General features: G+C 51.1%; 2 protein-coding genes across 5 annotated transcripts in view; one reads left to right on the top strand and one right to left on the bottom strand.

The window, feature by feature from the left end:
* Window positions 1-9,196, top strand: part of IPO4 (importin 4) — a 28,381-nt gene extending 19,185 nt beyond the window's left edge. For 2 of the 4 annotated variants that reach the window (XR_008598004.1, XR_008598005.1), the window contains exons 22-31: window positions 82-187; window positions 359-552; window positions 1,060-1,116; window positions 2,382-2,507; window positions 3,443-3,651; window positions 4,447-4,579; window positions 6,028-6,132; window positions 6,747-6,816; window positions 7,432-8,255; window positions 8,287-9,196. Coding sequence is in view for 2 of the 4 variants with exons in the window: in XM_054994887.1 (XP_054850862.1) it covers window positions 82-187; window positions 359-552; window positions 1,060-1,116; window positions 2,382-2,507; window positions 3,443-3,651; window positions 4,447-4,579; window positions 6,028-6,132; window positions 6,747-6,816; window positions 7,432-7,562 (1,131 nt within the window). In the remaining 2 variants the exon portion in view is untranslated. Of the gene's footprint in view, window positions 1-81; window positions 188-358; window positions 553-1,059; window positions 1,117-2,381; window positions 2,508-3,442; window positions 3,652-4,446; window positions 4,580-6,027; window positions 6,133-6,746; window positions 6,817-7,431 lie in introns of all 4 variants that reach the window. The other 2 variants (XM_054994887.1, XM_054994888.1) reach the window with 2 other exon arrangements.
* Window positions 9,197-10,335: 1,139 nt separating this feature from the next.
* Window positions 10,336-17,479, bottom strand: REC8 (REC8 meiotic recombination protein). Its single transcript, XM_054994538.1, has 10 exons — window positions 17,461-17,479; window positions 16,678-16,769; window positions 16,395-16,544; window positions 15,507-15,573; window positions 14,522-14,670; window positions 12,524-12,572; window positions 12,158-12,218; window positions 11,952-12,062; window positions 11,075-11,181; window positions 10,336-10,427 (listed from the first exon to the last, which is right to left on the bottom strand). Exons 1-10 carry the CDS (start codon window positions 17,477-17,479, stop codon window positions 10,336-10,338), a joined length of 897 nt encoding a protein of 298 aa, XP_054850513.1.
* Window positions 17,480-18,715: the final 1,236 nt, after the last annotated feature.

The raw sequence follows: 18,715 nt of genomic DNA, 5'->3' as shown, positions 1-18,715 counted from the left end.
CCATAAGTCAACTCTGACTTGAGGACAGGGTTTCATTTCGTTTATATTTGGGGCACCTAATCGCCATGTTTCCCTTTCCAGTGCTTCCACATCAATGTGAGGAAATCTGCTTTTGATGCTCTGGGGCATTTCTGCATCTCGTTGCATCGGGTCTGCGAGCATGACCCATCCGAGCCCCACAGTGCTGGTGAGCAGGCGCCGGAGCAGGGGGAGGGCAGCCCAGCAGCCTAACAGAGGAGAGAGGAGGAGGGGGCGGGCAGGCGGGCAGGGTCGGCAGGGGCTGTTCCCTGTCCTAAAGGGCCTGCCGTGCAGAAGGTCTGGTCTTTCCTTAAACCGGACCCTTTTCTCTGCCCCGCAGCTCAGCAGAAGATGCTCTCTGTGGTGCTGCCGGCCTACATTAAAGGGATCCGGGAGGACAAGGAGCGCCAGGTGGTGATGGCCATTCTGGAGACCCTGGTCAAGCTGGTGAAGGCGTGCCAACAAGAGGCCTTCTGGGAACCCGGGCGACTGGCCGAACTGTGTCGGGTGATCCGGGAGGTGCTGGAGAAAAAAGTGAGTGCGGCAGAAGCCTTTTCCCAAGCGGAGGTGGGTGGGCCTCTTTCCCAAGCGGAGGTGGGTGGGACTTGCTGGGTGCTGGAGGAAGAGGAGGAGCAGAGAGGAGGTTTCTCGTCCCTTTTTTGGCAGAGTTCTTCTCTCCTAGCCAAGGCTCAGGCTCTGGGCCAGGCCATTGTCTGGACCAGAAAAAAAAGGGTTACATTTAGGTTAAAAAAATTAAATCTTTCCAGCGGTGCACAGTTGTTTAAATAGCATGCTTTCGCTTGCTTCCAAACATCTCATGGGGAGCAGCCTTCTCTCCATCTTCCATAGCTTCAACATCAGAAGCTTTGTGATCTTGAGAACTATAAACTTTTTTTAAAAAAGTGAGATAATCCCAAGCGTGGTGCAGTGCAATTGGAGGAGCCTGGGGTACGCACGCACCTCTTGCATTACTCCCACATCTTTTAAAATGCATGGCGGCATTAGTTTTGATGCATTTTTTTTAAAAAAAACCTTTTCCAGACAGCCTGTCAAGACACTGATATGGACGATGATGACGAAGAGGAGGAGGAGGAAGAGGTGAGTGTGGGGCTGTGCATTCTCCGTCACCGCCTGGTGTTTGCTTTCAGAAACTGAAGCTCTTGGGAACAGAAAAGGCAGCTGGGGTGGGGAGATTCTCGAATCTGGTTTTGCATAATTTGTAAGTGTGGGAAAGCATTTTAAAGTGCAGTGAAATGCCAGCGTTTTTTTCAACAAGTTTTTGCTCAGGTAGTTAATCCCTGTAGTGGGTGTATAACTTTATTTTTTTTATTTGCAATCATAACATACTGACTACTGAATATCCTCAAAAAAGGAACAGGATCCGTTTTGCAAAGATTTTTTGCTGCCTTATAAAGATGGAAAGCGAGACAATACAATAAAACCATCTGTTTTTCTTGTTAGTGTATATATAGACCGCCCTACATGCCAACCACCTCTGTTAGTCTGTTGCCTTGAAAACTCCTCCCGGGGTCGTTGTAAATCAGCTATGACTTGACGGCACTCTCCACCACCACACATGTAAATAGTCTTAATAACAATAACAACATTCAGTTTATATACCGCCCTTCAGGACAACTTAACGCCCACTCAGCGGTTTACAAAGTATATCATTATTGATGTATTGTCGAAGGCTTTCACGGCAGGAGAACGATGGTTGTTGTGGGTTTTCCGGGCTGTATTGCCGTGGTCTTGGCATTGTAGTTCCTGACGTTTCGCCAGCAGCTGTGGCTGGCATCTTCAGAGGTGTAGCACCAAAAGACAGAGATCTCTCAGTGTCACAGTGTCATTATTATCCCCACAACAATCATCCTGTGAGGTGGGTGGGGCTGAGAGAGCTCCAGAGAGCCATGACTAGCCCAAGGTCACCCAGCTGGCTTCAAGCAGAGGAGTGGGAAATCAAACCCGGCTCTCCAGATTAGAGTCCCGCGCTCTTCACCACTACACCAAACTGGCTCTCAAATGCAGCTTATGCCACGTTATTTCCCTGATTCTGTAAATAATATCAAGGGCAACAAAAATGAGGCGGTTCCGTTGCTTGAACGGGATGGGGTGGGGCTTGGCTTCCAAGGTGGGGGGGGGATAACATGACCCCGCATTCCTTGGTCCTTACCCAGCAGTTTCCCTTGAGAAGCAGTGTTGGGCGGGGGCCGCAATCCTGAAAATGTCGCGTTGGGCTGCAGAGGACGGTGGGTAGATCTTGCGGCAGGGAGTAATCTGAGTGGTAAGAAGAAAATGGGGAGAGTTTGCTTTTCTCCTCACGGCTCTCTTCTCTCCGGTTCTTCCACGTCGGCTCCCCCAAACAGGCTGAATACGACGCAATGTTGGTTGAGTATGCTGGGGAGGCAATCCCTGCCCTTGCCGAAGCGGTCGGCGGAGAGACCTTCGCTCCGTATTTTGCTGGCTTCCTGCACTTGCTCCTCAACAAGATGGTGAGTCCCGGGACAACGTCCCCTCCTCTTCCCCCGCCCTTCCTGTCCTTAATAGGATCGCTGGTGTGCCCTTCTTTCCTGCCCCCTTTCTGTTACTTTCTTCCTCATGGCTGAAGCTTCTTTGCCACCTTCTGCCAAGATGTTGTTCTGCCCTCTGTAGGGCGGGTGGCTGCTTTAGGTTAGGGGCTGTGGAGCCCAAACATTTTGCCTTCATTTTTACATCCCACTCTTTTCTCCAAGTAGCTCAGGTGTTATCCATTGTTAGGTTGGGGGGGGTGGCAGGGGAGGGAAATAGTAAAGAGTCCAGTAGCCCCTTTAAGACTAACCGACTTGATTGTAGCATAAGCTTTCGAGAACCACAGCTCTCTTTGTCAGGTGCATCTAATGATGCTTTCGAGAACCACAGCTCTCTTTGTCAGATGCATCTGACGATGCATCTGACAAAGAGAATTGTGGCTCTCGAGAGCTTATGCTACAATAAAGTTGGTTAGTCTTAATGGTGCTACTGGACTCTTTACTGTTTTGCAACTACAGGCTAACATGGCTAATTCCTCTGGATCTATGCCCAGAGGAGGGAAAGTATCCCATTTCATTAATTAGTTTACCTAAGCCAAGTCCACGCAACAAGATTCCCAACTGAGTGGATAAGAATTGAACGTAGGCCTCTCTTCCCGCACAGGGAGTTCAGACAGGACTGATGTTTCCCCTGTCATTATGTCCAACATGAGAGGTTTTCTGAAGAGGCAGCTAAGAAATAATCTGGCTGAATTTTTGAACTTGGGTGGCCCCAGTGCAATATTCTAATCATTCCACCATGTGGGTGATGGTAATTTTGTCTCTGTCCCTTAAAGGCGCTCAGACAGCCCTCCTGGGTTTCCTACCACCACCCCAGGTGGGGTGCTTTCTCTCTAGTCTGAGCATTTCTCCTTCCCCAGAAACCCAGCTGTTCTGCATCAGACAAGTCCTTTGCGGTGGGCACAGTAGCAGAAGCAGTCCAGGGCTTAGGCCGGGCAACCAGCCCCTTCGTGCCACGCTTGCTGCCATTGTTGATGGGGGCCGCCCGCGATGCAGACAAGGAGGTGCGCAGCAATGCCGTCTTCGGGCTGGGTGTGCTGGCGGAACACGGTGGAGAAGCCATGTATGAGTATCCTTCTTACCAAGGCTGGGGTGGATGGGAGTAGGAGCTAAGACCTGGTGGTGTGTGTGTGCTAGCTTCACCACAAGCCCTGGCACCGTCCAGGTATAGTCGTGATGAAGGAATTATACGGGGAGTAGTTGGCACTGTGTTAGACATTATCTCTTTTTAGGTTGGGAGGGAGCAGTGTGGGGACAGCTGACATCGGGGTTGCTTAGCTGGGTCTTCGGGGAGGGGCAAGGATTGGGCTTCTCGCCAATTTCAAGTGAGGGCTTTATAACCTTTGGGTTTGCCTGTAGCGATTCCTTCTTTTTAACATGGAAATGAGAACGGGCAGAAGGGGATTTGGACTTCCGCTCTCTTACCTACATACTCACAAGGCACTGGTTTTGACCGTCAGAGCCGACAACGTCTGGAGTCGTGATTACTTCCAAGAATGGTCTCTGCCCATAGAGTCCCACCCGGCATGTGAGATCCACGGAAGGGGCCTTCCTTAAAGAGGTCGGCCTTAAGGAAAGTTTGGCTTTCTGGGACCCAAGGCAGAAGATCCTTTCTCCTGCCCTGGGATCAGGCTGTGTATGGCGGTGACTGTAACTTGCCCCACCCAAAAAGATCAAAGTAGCCATCACTGTCTATTCTTACAAGAAGAAGCCGGTCAGGTTTCTGCAAGCCCGCAAAGTCCTGGAGTCTGTGGCCACTCTCAGCCACAGCACTTTCCCCATGTTTTGTGACTCCAGACCCACCCCTTGGCCCGCTCCCTGCCAGCGGCTGTTTCCCCCTTAACCTCTTCCTCGTCTCGTGCAGACATTACCCCAAACTGCTGGGGCTTTTGTCCAATCTCATTGCGCAGGAGCAGAACAATCGGGTGGCTGACAACGTCTGTGGGGCCGTCGCACGGATGGTGATGGCCAACCCAGGAGGGGTCCCCATTGGGCAGGTGAGGTGGGGGGGAGTCACCTGGGACAAAAGGGTGCAAACGCAGGGGGGGCAGGGCAGTTGACAACTCTGGACGAAGCTACCTGGCTCTCTGTTCGTCGTCTTTTTAAACATGAAGCTGCTTTCTCTTGAGTCGGCCCCTCTAGGCCAGACTTCTGGCTTGTGGCTGGGAACGGCTCGGGCGGAAGGAGGCCTTTCTGACCACTTGCTGTTAAGCAGACACGCCGGGTGTCCTGCCTATCCAAGATCTACTCTCCCGCTGAGCTGCAGCCCCCTCCTTTACAGAACAGTATTTGTTTTACTTGCCTATTTATAAAAGTTTCACCCGTCCACCATATGCAGCTTACCTGAAAAAAAACCTGATACAGCAGGTGACACACACCTGAGTTCTGAGTTCTGAGTCTGCCTGCTTCTGCTGGGGGTGTGCCGCCCCTTGCAGCAGCCTTTGGAAATAAAGCCTCCCCTTCCAGGAAATGTATTCCTGAACACTGTTGACCAGCTGGACATTCTCAGATTCGGGCCCGGTTCGCACATGCAGGAGGGGCCTGAGTTGGCTGAGTGTGGGACAGACTGCAGGGGGTGGGGAGTCCAGCTTGGAGTGTTGCTTTCCATTAAAAAAAACCTCCCTGCGAATAGAAAGTGAGCATATTGGGGAGTACAGTTCTGCTCTTTTCTTTTGCCTGATCTGCTGGCTTCCTGCTTGCTGGGAGTTGATAACATGGCAGGTAGCTTCCCAAAGAGCGAGTCTCCAGCTCTGGAATGGGGCGTTCTGTTCTGGCGTCTGGTTGTTTTGCAAGCGGAACCAGGCCTCAGGTGACGAAAGGGTGGACTTTTCCTATCCATGCTTACGAATCAGGTCAGGATTCACATTACCGATTTGCCGAGCACGCAACGGGGGTGGCTGGGTTTGTCATTCTTTGATCGGAGAGGCTGTGGCTCAGTGGAAGAACATCTACGTTGCATGCAGAAGATCTGAGGTTCAATCTCTGATATTCTCAGTCAAAACGGTCCAGTACTGGGTGGCATGAAAGACCTCCAGCTGAGACCCTGGCAAGCTGCTGCCACACAGAGGAGACCAGGCCCGTCATGAGCAGAAGGCAGCTTCCTGCATTCAGATAACACCAAGTGCGGTGCAGGGTGGCAGAATCCTCCTTTCTACCCATAAGCTTCTTTGTGGTCACTCACTCGTCCAGGGTAAAGAACAATTGTTTGGGGGCAAATGCCTGCTAAGTCAGTTGTTTGTGCTGCCCTGTACCTCTCGAGGCAGCGAGTGAGTGGTCGCGGGTGGGGGGCCTTGTTTTTTCTTACACGGTTACAATTTTGACTTTTAAAAGCAGAAAAATCCACCTTAGTTGCAAGCCCAAAAAGAAGGCTCATAGCTTGTAAAACTTGGTTCAACCTGCATTAAGTGATATTCCGTATCCCACCCACCCCCAACTCCTCCTACAGGTTTTCCCGGTGTTGCTCCGTGCTCTCCCGTTGAAGGAGGATTTTGAAGAATACAAGACTGTTTTCCGTTGCATCAGCTTTATATATGAACACGACCCTCAGCAGGTACCTAAGCTGCCACCATGAGGAGTGGCCTGCTTTCCTGTGACCCGTAGAGCATCCCAAGGCCTATCTAATTAGGTGAAAACCTCTCTTGACAGCCAGCTGGGCCACTGCCGCTCTTTCATCTCCCACCCCATAGAATGTTTGGTTGGGGTTGGAAATATGGGCCGCCATCTAGAGCTGTTTTTATTACTGAACTGTGTGTTTGTTTATGGTTTTTAAAGCAAATTTTATTGTAAATTTTAATACTGACGTTATCCACTCTGAGCTCGTTCACGGGGAGAGTGGATTATAAATCCAATCAATCAGTTAAGGGATAGGAACCTGCTTTCCGAAACATGGTCAGAGGAGGTTCCCAACTCAGCCCCTTGGCATATTTGTAGTAGAAACAGAGCTTCGGTGTTCGCTAGAGCTCCAGAAGTTTCCATGTCTGGCTGACGCAGAATAATCCAGAGCTGGAAGCAACACGGCACGGTTGTTCCTTCCCATAATGGCTCTGATTTGCAGGATGGGGAATGGCAGGGCTTGAGAGGGTTTGGGCTTTTCATTCTCCAAAAAAGAGGTTTCCGCAGCTCTGATGGGAGAAACTGTTTTTTTCTGGCACCTTCGTTTTCCAGGTGTTGCAGCAGATTGAGGATATTATGCAGGCCAGCAGCTCTGTCCTGAAAACAAAGAACCTCCCAGCAGGTACCTGTCTCAGTAGGCCAGGCGGCTTCCCCTTCTCCTCTCCATTTTTTAAGCATCCAAGTAATGAATATCATACACATCTCCTTTAATCCATTTGTTAAGGTAGATCAGACTTAGGTAAGACCAAGTCAAGTAAGCTTCATAGTAAAATGGGGATTTGAACCCTGTTTTTGCTGCTCCTTGTCCATCCAGTATTCCAGATCTCAACAAAAATGTATGCATAGAGGAAGAGGTTTGTTTGCTTGTGTCACTCTTTGGTGCTCTCTGGGCAGTCAGGGAGAATGTGGCCCCAATAGAGAGGGGCCACAAATTGGCAAATGCTAACTTTCATGAGGTCCTGAGAGAAATAAACCTAGACATGGGCCGCTTCCACTTCATCTGGAACACTGCGGAACGTCGCGAAAGATAGCATCTTCTCGCGCAAGTTTTGTGCGATGTCGCAAAAACTATCTTCCGATGCTCCGCAGCGTTCTGGATGAAGGTAAGTAGTGTGGAAACAGCCTTTGTAAAACCTGGTTTTACAAAGTCATCAGGCTCCTCCATTGACTTTGTAATCTGAGCCACATAATTGTTGCCATCGTGGCCCCCAGCCATAACCGCTCTTCTTCTCTCCAGATGGCCACAACACCCTGGTAATGCTTCTCCGCAACCTTGCCAGCCACTGGCCAGCCAAATTCCAGTCGGCCATGCTCTCGCTGCCTTCAGAAGCCCAAGCCCTGCTCAGTGCTGCTGTCGGCACCAGTTGAGGATGAGGAGGAAGGGGCAAGGGGGCCCTGCTTCCCTGGGCTCCATACAGTTGAAGATTTCTCCTAGACACCGGAATCTTTCTCCCAGACACAGTGCTGTATGGACTTTGGGGACTCACCGACCCTTGACAAGAACGCCACTTCCTCCTGTTTTGTGCTTTTGGGTTCCTGTTGCCAGCGGGAGGCTTCTGACTCGCTCCGCAGCAGGTGTTCTTGTATCCCTTGGTGGCTGAGGTCCTCTCCATGTTTGCCATACTCTTTCGGTGCTGTTTTTTGGTTGGTAAGCTGGTTCCAGGAGAGAACTTTTTCACACACACACACACACACGCAGGTGCCTCCGAGCTGAAATGGTCACGGGCAGGCATGCCCTGGTCTCCACCTGTTGTATTGTCAGTCTTTCCTGCCTGTTAGAGTTGCTGTCTGGGCAGCAATCTTGGCAGGTTTGCCTGTCGCAGTTTCTTGATTTGGCTGGCAGCGCCACGACAGACCTCTCTCACAAGTCCCTGTGTGTTCCAGCCTTTGTTTTCCACTACAGACCATCCCAACCGGTTTGCCTGAATTACTTAGGGAAATCTTCGTTGCCAAATTGAAGTGTAGCTAGCCAAAATGAGTGGACCCACAGGCGACAGTTGCCCACATTTGGCTTTGGTGAGCAAACCCAGCTTGGCAGTTGGTCTTCTGTTTATTGACAAGGTCTCCAATAAACAGGAGACCAATTGACAAGGTCTCCTATTTATTGACTCCCAGCAGTGGTGGGGACAAGGGAGGCCATTACATTGTTGAGCCGAAGCAGGTTTTGTTTATGGGAGCCCGTTCACCTGTCCATGTCCTGAACGTGCTCCTTTGTGACTGATGGTGTTTCTAATGGAAGGAGGGGAAGGGAGTCAAATGAATTTTCTCCTGTTGGGCCGCTGCCCCTAAAAAGGGCGTGAGCTGGTTTTCAGGCCATCCAGCCCAATATTTCCTCCTTTCGCAAACAAGAAGTGTGTGGGTGTGCGTGTCAGACTTTTATCAGCCCTTCTGAAGCAGACCAAAACAGAGAGGGGGGGTAGAGTGACTCAGAGCGTGAGCCATTTCCCCTCCGACTGCCAGGCCAAAGAGTTCAGTCAGTTGCACGTGACAATTTACCAGTCTTGGTGTTCTCCCCTTCACTTGCCATGGTGTGTGTGTAAATAGTTCAGTTCTGTTCGAATGGAAATGCCGCCTGTACACTTTCTGGTCACCAAAACAGCCAGTCAGCTATTTTCAGGGTGTCCTACCAACCCCTTCTGACTCATAGTTCACACAATCGACTGGTTCCGCTGCCGTGATGATTTGCCTCCCTCCTCCTTGTCGGTGGGCAGTTGAGCCCAACTGTTGGAGCTTTCCTCTTATTTTCCTTGCCCTGTTGGGAACCATTTCCAGAACTGCTACCCTCCTTGCTCTGCGGTCATTTGCAGGGTGATTGCCAAAACGTTTATTCTTTAGCAAGTATTGGATTGTTCTTGTGTTAAGCTGGAGGCCTGGGTTGAAACAGGGCTCAGTTATGACCTCTTGTTTGTATTTAACATTTTACGTTCTAGTTTGGTACTTTTTGAAAGAGTGAGAGAGAGAAAATATATATTGTGTACCTTGCAATAAAAAAAAATAACTTAGCTGAATCTGTTGGGGGTCTTGTGTTTATAATAGAGCTAGATTAATTGAAGAAAACTGAGTCATTTGAAATGAGGTGCTGGAGGAGAGTTTTGCAGATACCATGGACAGCCCAAAAGTGGGTTCTAGATCAAATCAAGCCTGAATTCTCCCTAGAAGCTAAAATGACGAGACTAAGGCTTATTGTACTTTGGTCACATCATGAGAAGACAAGATTCTCTGGAAAAGTGGAAGGCAGCAGCAGAACAGGAAGACCTAAAATGAGATGGCTGGACTCGATCAAAGAAGCCACGTCCTCCGTTTGCAGGATCTGAGCAAGTCTGTTAATGATAGGACATTTGGGAGGTCTTTCATTCATAGGGTCGCTAGAGGTCGGAGGCGACTTGACGGCACATAACACACAGACTAGTTGAAATACTGGAGGAAGCCATGGAGGGATTGCCGTTTTGAATTGATAAATAGCTGGGGCAGGGACTTTGTATTAAATCCCTAGTGGGGTAGGAGTGGGGTAAGCTCTTCTAGGGTGAAGCCTTACTTGATGGCTCTTCACACACACAAATATTCTTAGACCTGTCCTACAGCAGTGGACTGGTGATTACCAATTCCTGGGGAACCAACAAATGGGAATGATTGTTGAGCTTAACTGGAAACTGGGATGGAGTTTTAGATGGATCCAGAAGGTTCTCCTAAGAGAAATCTAAGCATACTGGCAGAGAAAAGAGCAAGAGTCCAGTAGCACCTATAAGCCTAACAAAATTTGCAGTAGGGTAGGAGCTTTCGCGAGTGACAGCTCATTTCTTCGGAGTATCTGAAGAAGTGAGCTGTGACCCATGAAAGCGCCTACCCTACTATACATTTTGTTGGTCTTTTAGGTGCTACTGGACTCTTGCTCTTTTCTACTGCTACAGACAGGCTAACACGGCTACCCATCTTCATCTTGACAGTTCAAAGGTATTTTGAAGAATTTTATTCTTTATTTAAAAAAAACAAGCAACTTCAATTACAAAACAGGGTTTGTATAACCAATTCATATTTTTTAAAATCTCCAACCACTTGAATCTGTAGAAACAATTATAAAATTATAAACCCTTCTCTGTCTTAAGTGTGGGCCCACAGCTGGGGCAGCAGCAGGCAGGAGCCTCTAGCTTGGATGGAACTGCGCACCGGGCTTGATCACAATCGGGCCAAAGGGCTCTGCTTGCTCCAGGCACAGGTATTGGTCTCCTGCGAGAACTGCAGTGGAGCAGAAAAGATGCTCTTGAGGAGGAAGCCAGCTAGTGCCTCTCCCCCTCCCAGTACACAAGGGAAAGGATGGGGGGTGTTCAATAAGGGGGTGTTCAGTATTCTCTTCCAGCTTCCACACTTCCCCTCATGCCGGAGGTTTTTTGCATGGCTTCAGATAGCTTCTAGGCCACATGCGGCCAAAGGGGGGACTAGGGTAGCAAGCCTCCAGGTGGTAGCTGGAGATCTCCCAGAATTAGAACTGATCTCCAGGCAACAGAGATCAGTTCACCGGGAGAAAATGGCTGCTCTAAAGGTGAACTCTGGCATTATACCCCATTGAGGCCCCTCCCCAAACCCCACCCTCTCCAGGCTCCTCCTTCCCCAAATCTCCAGGAATTTTCCAGCCTGGACCTGGCAACCCTAGGGAATCCTCACCCCCTTCCAACTCTCTGAGACATTTGGGTCTTGTCTCCAGTTCCACAAGCTAGCTTCCAAGCCTATACGGCCACAGGGCTGACCCTGGTGGGAGTGGGGTTGAAAACAGAAGGTGGGACCACCTCCACGTGGCTGGATGATTTCAAATGACCCCCTTTCCACCTACAGGAGGAGGGCAAGCAAAAGGACAGCAAGCATGTCCCACCCCACCCCGCACCTACCCAAGCACATGTAGAAGAATCGGCTGGCGACAGCCTGGGAAACGGTGAAAGGCACCAGCTGGCTGAACTCTATCTCCTCGAACTGCTGTAGTTTGGCAGCTACCAGCCTGGAAAAAATAGGGTGTGAGCCCCATCTGCATAAATAGCTGCTTTACAACAACCCTACCCACCTACACTAAATCTTATGGGGGGGGGGAATTCAACCTCACAAATTTTAGGCTTGCCAACCTTCTGGTGGTGCCTGGAGTTCCCCCAGAATTACAACTGATCCCCAGACGAAAGAGATCAGTTCCCCTGGAGGAAACGGTTGCATTGGCGGGTGGGGTCTATGGCATCATACCCTGCTGAGGTCCCTCCCCAGGCTCCACCCCCGAACCTCCAAGAATTTCTGATCCTTGAGTTGGCAACCATATTATGGGTTGCCAGCCTCCAGGAAGGGAATCATAGCTGCTCTCCAGACAACAGAGATCAGTTCCCCTGGAGAAAACGGCAGCTTTGGAGGGTGGACCTTAGGGCATTATACCATGCTGAACCCCCGGCTCCACCCCCAAAATCTCCAGGAATTTCCCAACCTGGAGTTGGCAACCTTAGGTGGAGGGCATCCTTGCAAGAAGTGGAACTGGGCATGCTCCAGAACTAAGGCCCTCTTCTGGCAAAGCGGACTGTGCTGTTGCAAAGCTAATGAAAGGATCTGAAACGACGAGTAGGTTTGAACCCGGGAATGCTTCTTGCAAGCCGAAGCCACGGGGAAGTCATTTTTGTCTCCCAGCAGACCTTGTTGCTAAACACGCCAGGCCTTGGATGCTTTGAACAGTCAAGTTGCCCTCCCCCTCCCCTGCTCAGCCGGCCTGGGTCGGTCAACCCCTTGATCGCACACCTGCGCACATCAGTTAGGGTGAGCATCTCCTTGTCCGGCGGCAGCTCAAAACTTATTTCAGGGAGTTCAGGCACCACAGGCAGTACTGCTTCCTCTGGCTCAGCAAAGGCTCTGCGGGAGAGAAAGGCCGGAGGCTGACACCAGACTGGCATCCCCCTGGAGGGGCAGAATTCTTCCCCATCGAGAGCAGAAGGGATTGGGCTCACCTCTCCTCGGCTGCCACCAAACTAGGGCGGAGCTCTTCCTCGGTGGTCTCCAGGGAAATTTCTGCCACACAGACCAAAAAAAAAAAAGAGAGATAACATTTGTATACTACAAGGAGTGTCCAGAGCAGGAGAACTGGGAGGAGGGTCAAGGTCTGAAACGGGACTAAGGGGCGTGAAGGGCACCTGTGCAGCTGTAATTCTCACCGAAGAAGTATCTGAACAAGTGAGCTGTGACTCGTGAAAGCTCATACCCTGCCACAAATTTTGTTCGTCTTACAGGTGCTACAGGGCTCTTGCTCTTTTCTAATTCTCACTGTGAGAGAGAGGCCAACCCCCCTCACTTGGGAGGCAGACCCATCAACCCACCTGAGGAACCCACAAGAGGCACACTTGGTTCTTCTGCACCTCGAAGCTCCTGCGAAAAAGAAAAAGGCCCACCAGAAATCAGGGCTAAGAGACAGAAGTGGAATAATGTTGCTGTTATGATTCAAAAGGTCACATCTATTAGATAACAACAGATTTTTTAAAAATCCCTGGATGTTTCCTCTGAGCTGCCCCACCATCTCCCACTCCATTGGTTGAACTGCTATGATGTCACAGAATGTTCACATGCCTTTCTGCCTGCTCAAGGACAATATGTCAGCAACAGAGTGTTGGCCCACTTTGCTGGAGGAAGCACTGGTTGGCAGAGACGCGGAGGTGCTGCTGGTAGGAAGCAGACTGGCAAGGTAACCTCAGAGACGGAGGAGGAGATTATGGGTAAGGGAGGTAGGGAAATGCACACATGAACCCAATTACGATTCCAATTTACAGACGTACCAGCAAGTTACATGACAATGGCTTGGCCAGTGAGTACGAGCAGTCTGCAGCACAGCTGAAACATGGCCCCAGGCTTTCCAGCTCTCTATCTGAGCTCCTCAGCCCTGGAGTGCTCCTCCTGGAGCATCAGAAAAGCCCAAAGCAAGTTTCACAGACGGATTGTGCCCACGGTTTGTCCTGCCCAGCATCCTCTTTCCACCGGGTTCCTGGGGGAGTTCCCAAGCAGGACATAAAGGCAACAGCCCTCCTCTGCTGTCTGTCCCCAGCACCTGCCATTCCGGGCTCCACGGCCTCTGAACATGGAGGTTTGACGGAATGTTCCTGGTTAATAGCCACTCACTGACCTACATGCCATGAATTTTGTTGAGCCCTTTTAGAAATCTTCTGAGGTATGGGCTCTCACCCCAACTTGTCAACAGGGGCATTTTCACATGTCAACAAGAGCCGTTCACGTGTAATGCCAAATCTTCAGGACACCATCCTTGGCTGATGCATTCTCCCCTCTGTACACTCCAATTTGTTACTGTCATTCATTCAGCTTTAGTGCAATCCTCAGGTAGCTGCTGTCCGGGGTCTACAGCCCAGCCCCCGAACTTACCTGGAGAAGAGGAACGGAGACCCCTGGGAGACAGGGGCCCAGCTGCCTCAGCAGACAGCCAGACCCAGCACCAGCCGGCCACAGGGGGAAGGGAAGAGAAACCCAAGCCTCAGAGGGTTAGAAGGGGCAGGTGGAGGCCAGCTAGCCCCACCCTCCAGTGGGAGTCCAGGGGGCCAGGTAGGGAGAATGGGGGCATCCCGGAGGGGGCTAGAGCAGACGGGGAGGGCCAAGACAGTGGGGACAGGCCGCCAGCAGCGGGCCAAGCCGAAGCCTTACCAGCCAGGGAGAAAAAGCAGCCTCAGCAGCTCAGAGCCACACCCCAGCCTGTGGCCCAGCGGGAAAGCAATCACCTAGCCCAAGGGATGCCTGGAGCTGCCTGAGGTATTCTGTGGGAGAAGAGAGACAGCCAGCCAGGGAGGCTCAGCTGGGCCTGCCTTCAGTCGTCAGCTCAGCCAGGGAGGCTGGACAGCCAGCCAACGAGGCGCTGGTGGACCGGCCCAGTGCTTCCAGCCAAACGAGCACAGGTGCAGCTGCCTAGGCCAGCCAGGGCCATGGTTAGAAGGCGGCAGGAGGGCGTGGTTGGCAGGTGGAGCATGGCTAGGCTGAAGGGATAAAAGGGAAGCCCACCCACAGGGCGGGGTGGGTTGAGTAGGAGTGATGGAGTGGAGCTGGGAGCGAAGCGCGATAGGAGGCGAGGAGGAAAGTTGATGGAGGAGATGGCGGAGATCAAAGGGGATGAGAGGAGCAGGTTGAGCAGGCCAGCGAGTGGACTGAGAGGGAGTCTGGGTGAGGTATACCGCCCCTCCTTCCACAGAGCAGGGTCGTGCAGCATCCCTGCCACCCCCTTGATGTCAGGGCTGGACAGACCGGCGCCCTGCCCAGCGGCTGCCGCCACAAGCCCTGACAGCTGCTACAGGTGCAGGGGTGCGTGTGTGGATTTTTCTCACCTCAAGCTCACTGGGAACCTCTGCTGGCCGCTGCTGTTCTTCCTCCCTCCTCTCCACTTCTTCCTCCCTCGCTCTCTGCCTGGCATAATCCACACGCTGGAGGTTGGCACATCGTGTCCAGAGGCCACGGAGGGTGGGATGCATCCATCCTGTGAGGACGGCCAAATAGTTGTAAGGACTGGCCTTATTCTAAGACATAAGGTGGCAGGGTTTGACCCTGCCTCTCAAGCCGGAATCCCCTCCCCCTCTCCCCCCAAAGGATGGGGATGGCAACAGCTGGAAACAAAAACCATCCTCAAGCCTGAGACATTTAGCATGGCACACACTTTACACAATTTAGGGGGCAGAGCACAGGTCCTCAGAGGCCACAGTGGGCTCTGGCCCTTGGAAGCTGGTGTCACGAGACATTCTCTGTCTTTCAAGGTGTCACGTGCCTCTGGGGTGCATCTGTTGTGACAAACCCGCAGGCCTCCCCCTCGGGAATTGGTGGGCAGTGTTGCTGTTGATTGCAGGCCAGCCCCCCCCCCGCCTTAGGTCTGGCTGCACATGACCCATGAGGTAAACAAACCTCCATGCATAAGCCAGGCCCAAACTGTTGCCTGGAAGGCATCCACAGAGACCGCCAAAGAAAGCTGGTAGGGCTCAGAGAGTTCCTTGCAAAAGGGTAGAGCAAAATTTTTTAAAAGTCCAGTGGCATCTTATTCAATATGGGCTTTTATAAGTCACAGCTCACTTCTTTAAATATGAAACGGGAATACTGGAAATTCTTTGTATGGGGAAGATTACAAAGAGGGGAGGAGCTGAGGCTGAAAGGCTCTGGAATTCCACCACCTTTTGAGCATAAATTCTGTGTATGGAGGGGGGGGGGAAGGGTTCAAAGAACACAAACTGCTTTGCTTTCCTCCAGCCATGGGGGGCAGTAAAGAGGAACAGCGAGGGCACTTGGAACACCCTGGGAATGACAAAGCCTGGGAGAATCCCTCACCATATGTCGGAGTGCCCAAGAGTTCTGCTGGGGTCCTCGGCCTCTTAGCTGGTAACAGCACCGTCTCCTATCAGGAGGGAAATACCCGGTGTTAGATCAAGCGGGACGGGGAGAGAGGACTCCCTGCTTCGCTTTGTCACTTCTGATCTTGGATTGTCCTCTTTTGGATGCAAGGGTGGGAACGCTTAAAAAGAGCAGTAATCCAGTAGCCCACCTGGAAATAAAATCTAAGGCGGTATGGTTCTTGAGGATGGGTTTCGGAGATTTCCCAGCCAATACAGTGCAGCCACGATGGGTCTGCCACAAGGTTGGTTCCCCAGTTTTTTCCTGCACCACTCCCCACCACCACACCCTGTGCCCATTCTCCCCCTCCACACCACCAGGGGGCGTTTTCAGGTTGTTGTTTTTTTAAATCGGCAATTGCCATATCATTGTAACATTCTCCATATCTATCACGTTCTCTGAATTCCCAACTTTCGTGTTTTAAAAAATCTTCTAGCCCCTTTCCTTGCAAATACAGAAAGCGAAAGGCATATCTCCAAAATGAAAAGGCCAAAAGACTAACCTCCTTGTTTTCAACACCAAAATGATATGTCAGCTGCCAGCCACCCTTTCCTTTGAGATTTCATCATACTGCCCCCACACTTTACAGCCCTATGGGTTGCTTTAAAAAATGGGATAAGACACACATGAAATTTTCAGGATACTCCATTTTCTGATCAGTATCGAATTCTAGCTTTTTATTGTTACTGACTGTCCAATCAGGCTACTCACAGCGAACAGATTTGCTCTTTCTGCATCACAGAAGATGTACATATCCTGACACAAATTAATCCAGGAGGCAAGCAGACAACTACAACCCAACAATTCCACAACCCTAACACTTGCCAGGGGCTGACATTGTGTTTGCACGTCTGAGATCTGCTTCTGGAATTCTTCCCGGGGTATCTGTGTCACCTCATCCACAAAGCGCAACTGCCTCCGTCGCCGCCGCCGGCTGGGCTGGGCTGGGGATGGCTCATACTCAGGCAGGTGGAGCTGGAGAGGAAGGGAGAACTTGCCGGAAGCTCCGCAGGAGGTTGGTTTCCAAACTCCCGAGCGCCTTTCCCGCTCATCGGAATGAGGCTTCGGCAGGAGATCTACCCATCTTCCTCCCTGCCTCCTCTCTTACCTCAGGGCTCAGAGGAGGCTGTCGCTTGGGCGAGACAAGGGGCAAATGGGGAGAAGGCACCAATCCAGGCTTCAACGGGATGGGTGTAACCTCTGTGGGGAACAAGAAAAACTTTGGGTAAACCACACCAGCATGAGAAACGGCTTTTGCTTGCGGAGTCCAACTGCTTTTGTGATTTTTAGGCCTTCTGATTTCCAAGGAGCAGCTTGATTCTCAGACATTTCCGTGTGGGCCTGCTTCCTTTCACACCATGAAAAGCCTTGCCTGATGGCTGTGGATTGAGCTGCTGTTAAAAGGCCCAAAGGTAGGTCAGATCAGTTGGCAACCCCAACAAAGGCTGCCATCTCCAAGAACTTACGAGCCGCTTTAGACCGACTCAATCACTGGCCTGGCTGGCTCAGTGTCACCTCCTCCAGGGTCTCAGGCAGAGAAAAGGCTTTCCCAGCAGTTCCTTTAACGGGAAATGCCAGGGGCTGAGCCCAGGACCTCTGGCATTCAAGGATGCCTTTGAACTTCCCAGCTTCCGAGGCAAAGGGAGCCGAGCAATGCCTGCCTTGGACAGATTTAGCTGAGTCCTGAGCCAGGTGGTCCACTCCTTTTCCCAGCTCCAATCCCCACCCCTCTCCTCTTATCCTCACAACTTACCCAAATGCAATAGAGGGGCTTCTCCCAAAGGCCGGGTCTCCTCTCCCAACAGAATCCCTGTCTCCCCTGCAGCCGACGGCTCCTTCTCGATTCTATGGAGAGAAGCAGGCTAAGAAGCAGGGTGGGAGAGAACCTGACCTAGGCTGCTTCCGCACATGTCGGATAATGCACTTTCAATGCTCTTTAGTGATCTTTCGGAACTGGGTTTTCGTGTATGAAACAAAAACCCGCTTCCAAAGAATTGCTAAAGTGCATTATTCAACGTGTGTGGAAACGGCCCTGCACTTTTGGTGGCGCAACCTCTGCTCACGCTGCATCTGCTGCCAACTAAGTAGAAGCTCGTGGCACAATAATCATTCTGTTCTTCAAGAGCTGCAGGTTATTGTGCGGATGTTGCTTTTGCAGCATCTTCAACATTCGTGGACTTCATAGAGGAGGAGAAGTAGAAATCCAAAAGTGGGGTCCCTGCTCCAAGGAGCTTACAATCTGACTTTTGACAGTGGGAAAGACAAAGCAGAGGATCAGCCCCAGCAAGGAGACCTTCACCTTCCTATTGCAACTGAGAAGTACCAGAACGATGGGAGGCGGCAGCCTACACCCAAGGAAAGGGGATAAGGAGAGCTCACGCTTGCCTGTGGGCCCACAGAAATCTGCCCCTGCTTGAGACAAATTATAACTTTTAAGAAAGTAAAGTTTGGTGTGATAGAAGCTTGCCTGCATGGGATGCATGCACGCAATCTCCCTGCAGCCCCTTGTCCAACAGGTTTAGCAGGTTTTCAAAGGATACAAAAACCTGCAAAACCTATTTGAGCAGAAGCAAAAAAAATGGGCAGAGCTTACATACTGGGAAAGCGGACGGCAACTTCTCTCTCTCAAAACACTATCAACTTTCTGGCTTAAATTATCCTGTAGCTCTTATTTCTCCCTTAAAATCTAGACTGGCAGCCTCTAGGGAATCAAAGGCCTTCAAACGTCCACCCACACACACCCCAACCCTTTACCTAGTTGGAGGCGACAGTCCCAAAGATACTGATGGCTCTTGCTTCCTGATTTCTTCCACAGACTCTGAAAGAGAAAAAGCAGGACCTGGAAGGTGCCAAAGATAGGCAAGCAGAGACCGTTGAAGGCTTCCGGGTGGCAGGAGCACACCAGCTGAGTCCAATGGTATCTGGAAGCACTTCTTAGAAAATCTACAATGAGCACTTCTCTCTCATTATTTGCTTAGGCTTTTATTTTGATGAGTTTGCAGTGGGAAGGAGTGCCATAACTGGGGAGGGTCATTCTGCTTGCGCCTTGCTGTCTGAGTCTGATACACAGAGGGTATCAGAAAGGACTGTAATGGGTCACAGGAGAGGAGGCTGTTTTTAAAGTCAGGTCGAGGCATTCAGGGACT

The sequence above is a fragment of the Eublepharis macularius genome, chromosome 12 (assembly GCF_028583425.1).
Source record: "Eublepharis macularius isolate TG4126 chromosome 12, MPM_Emac_v1.0, whole genome shotgun sequence".
Lineage (NCBI taxonomy): Eukaryota > Metazoa > Chordata > Lepidosauria > Squamata > Eublepharidae > Eublepharis > Eublepharis macularius.
Note: the sequence above shows the minus strand (reverse complement) of the source record. Positions and strands in the feature narration are given on the sequence as shown.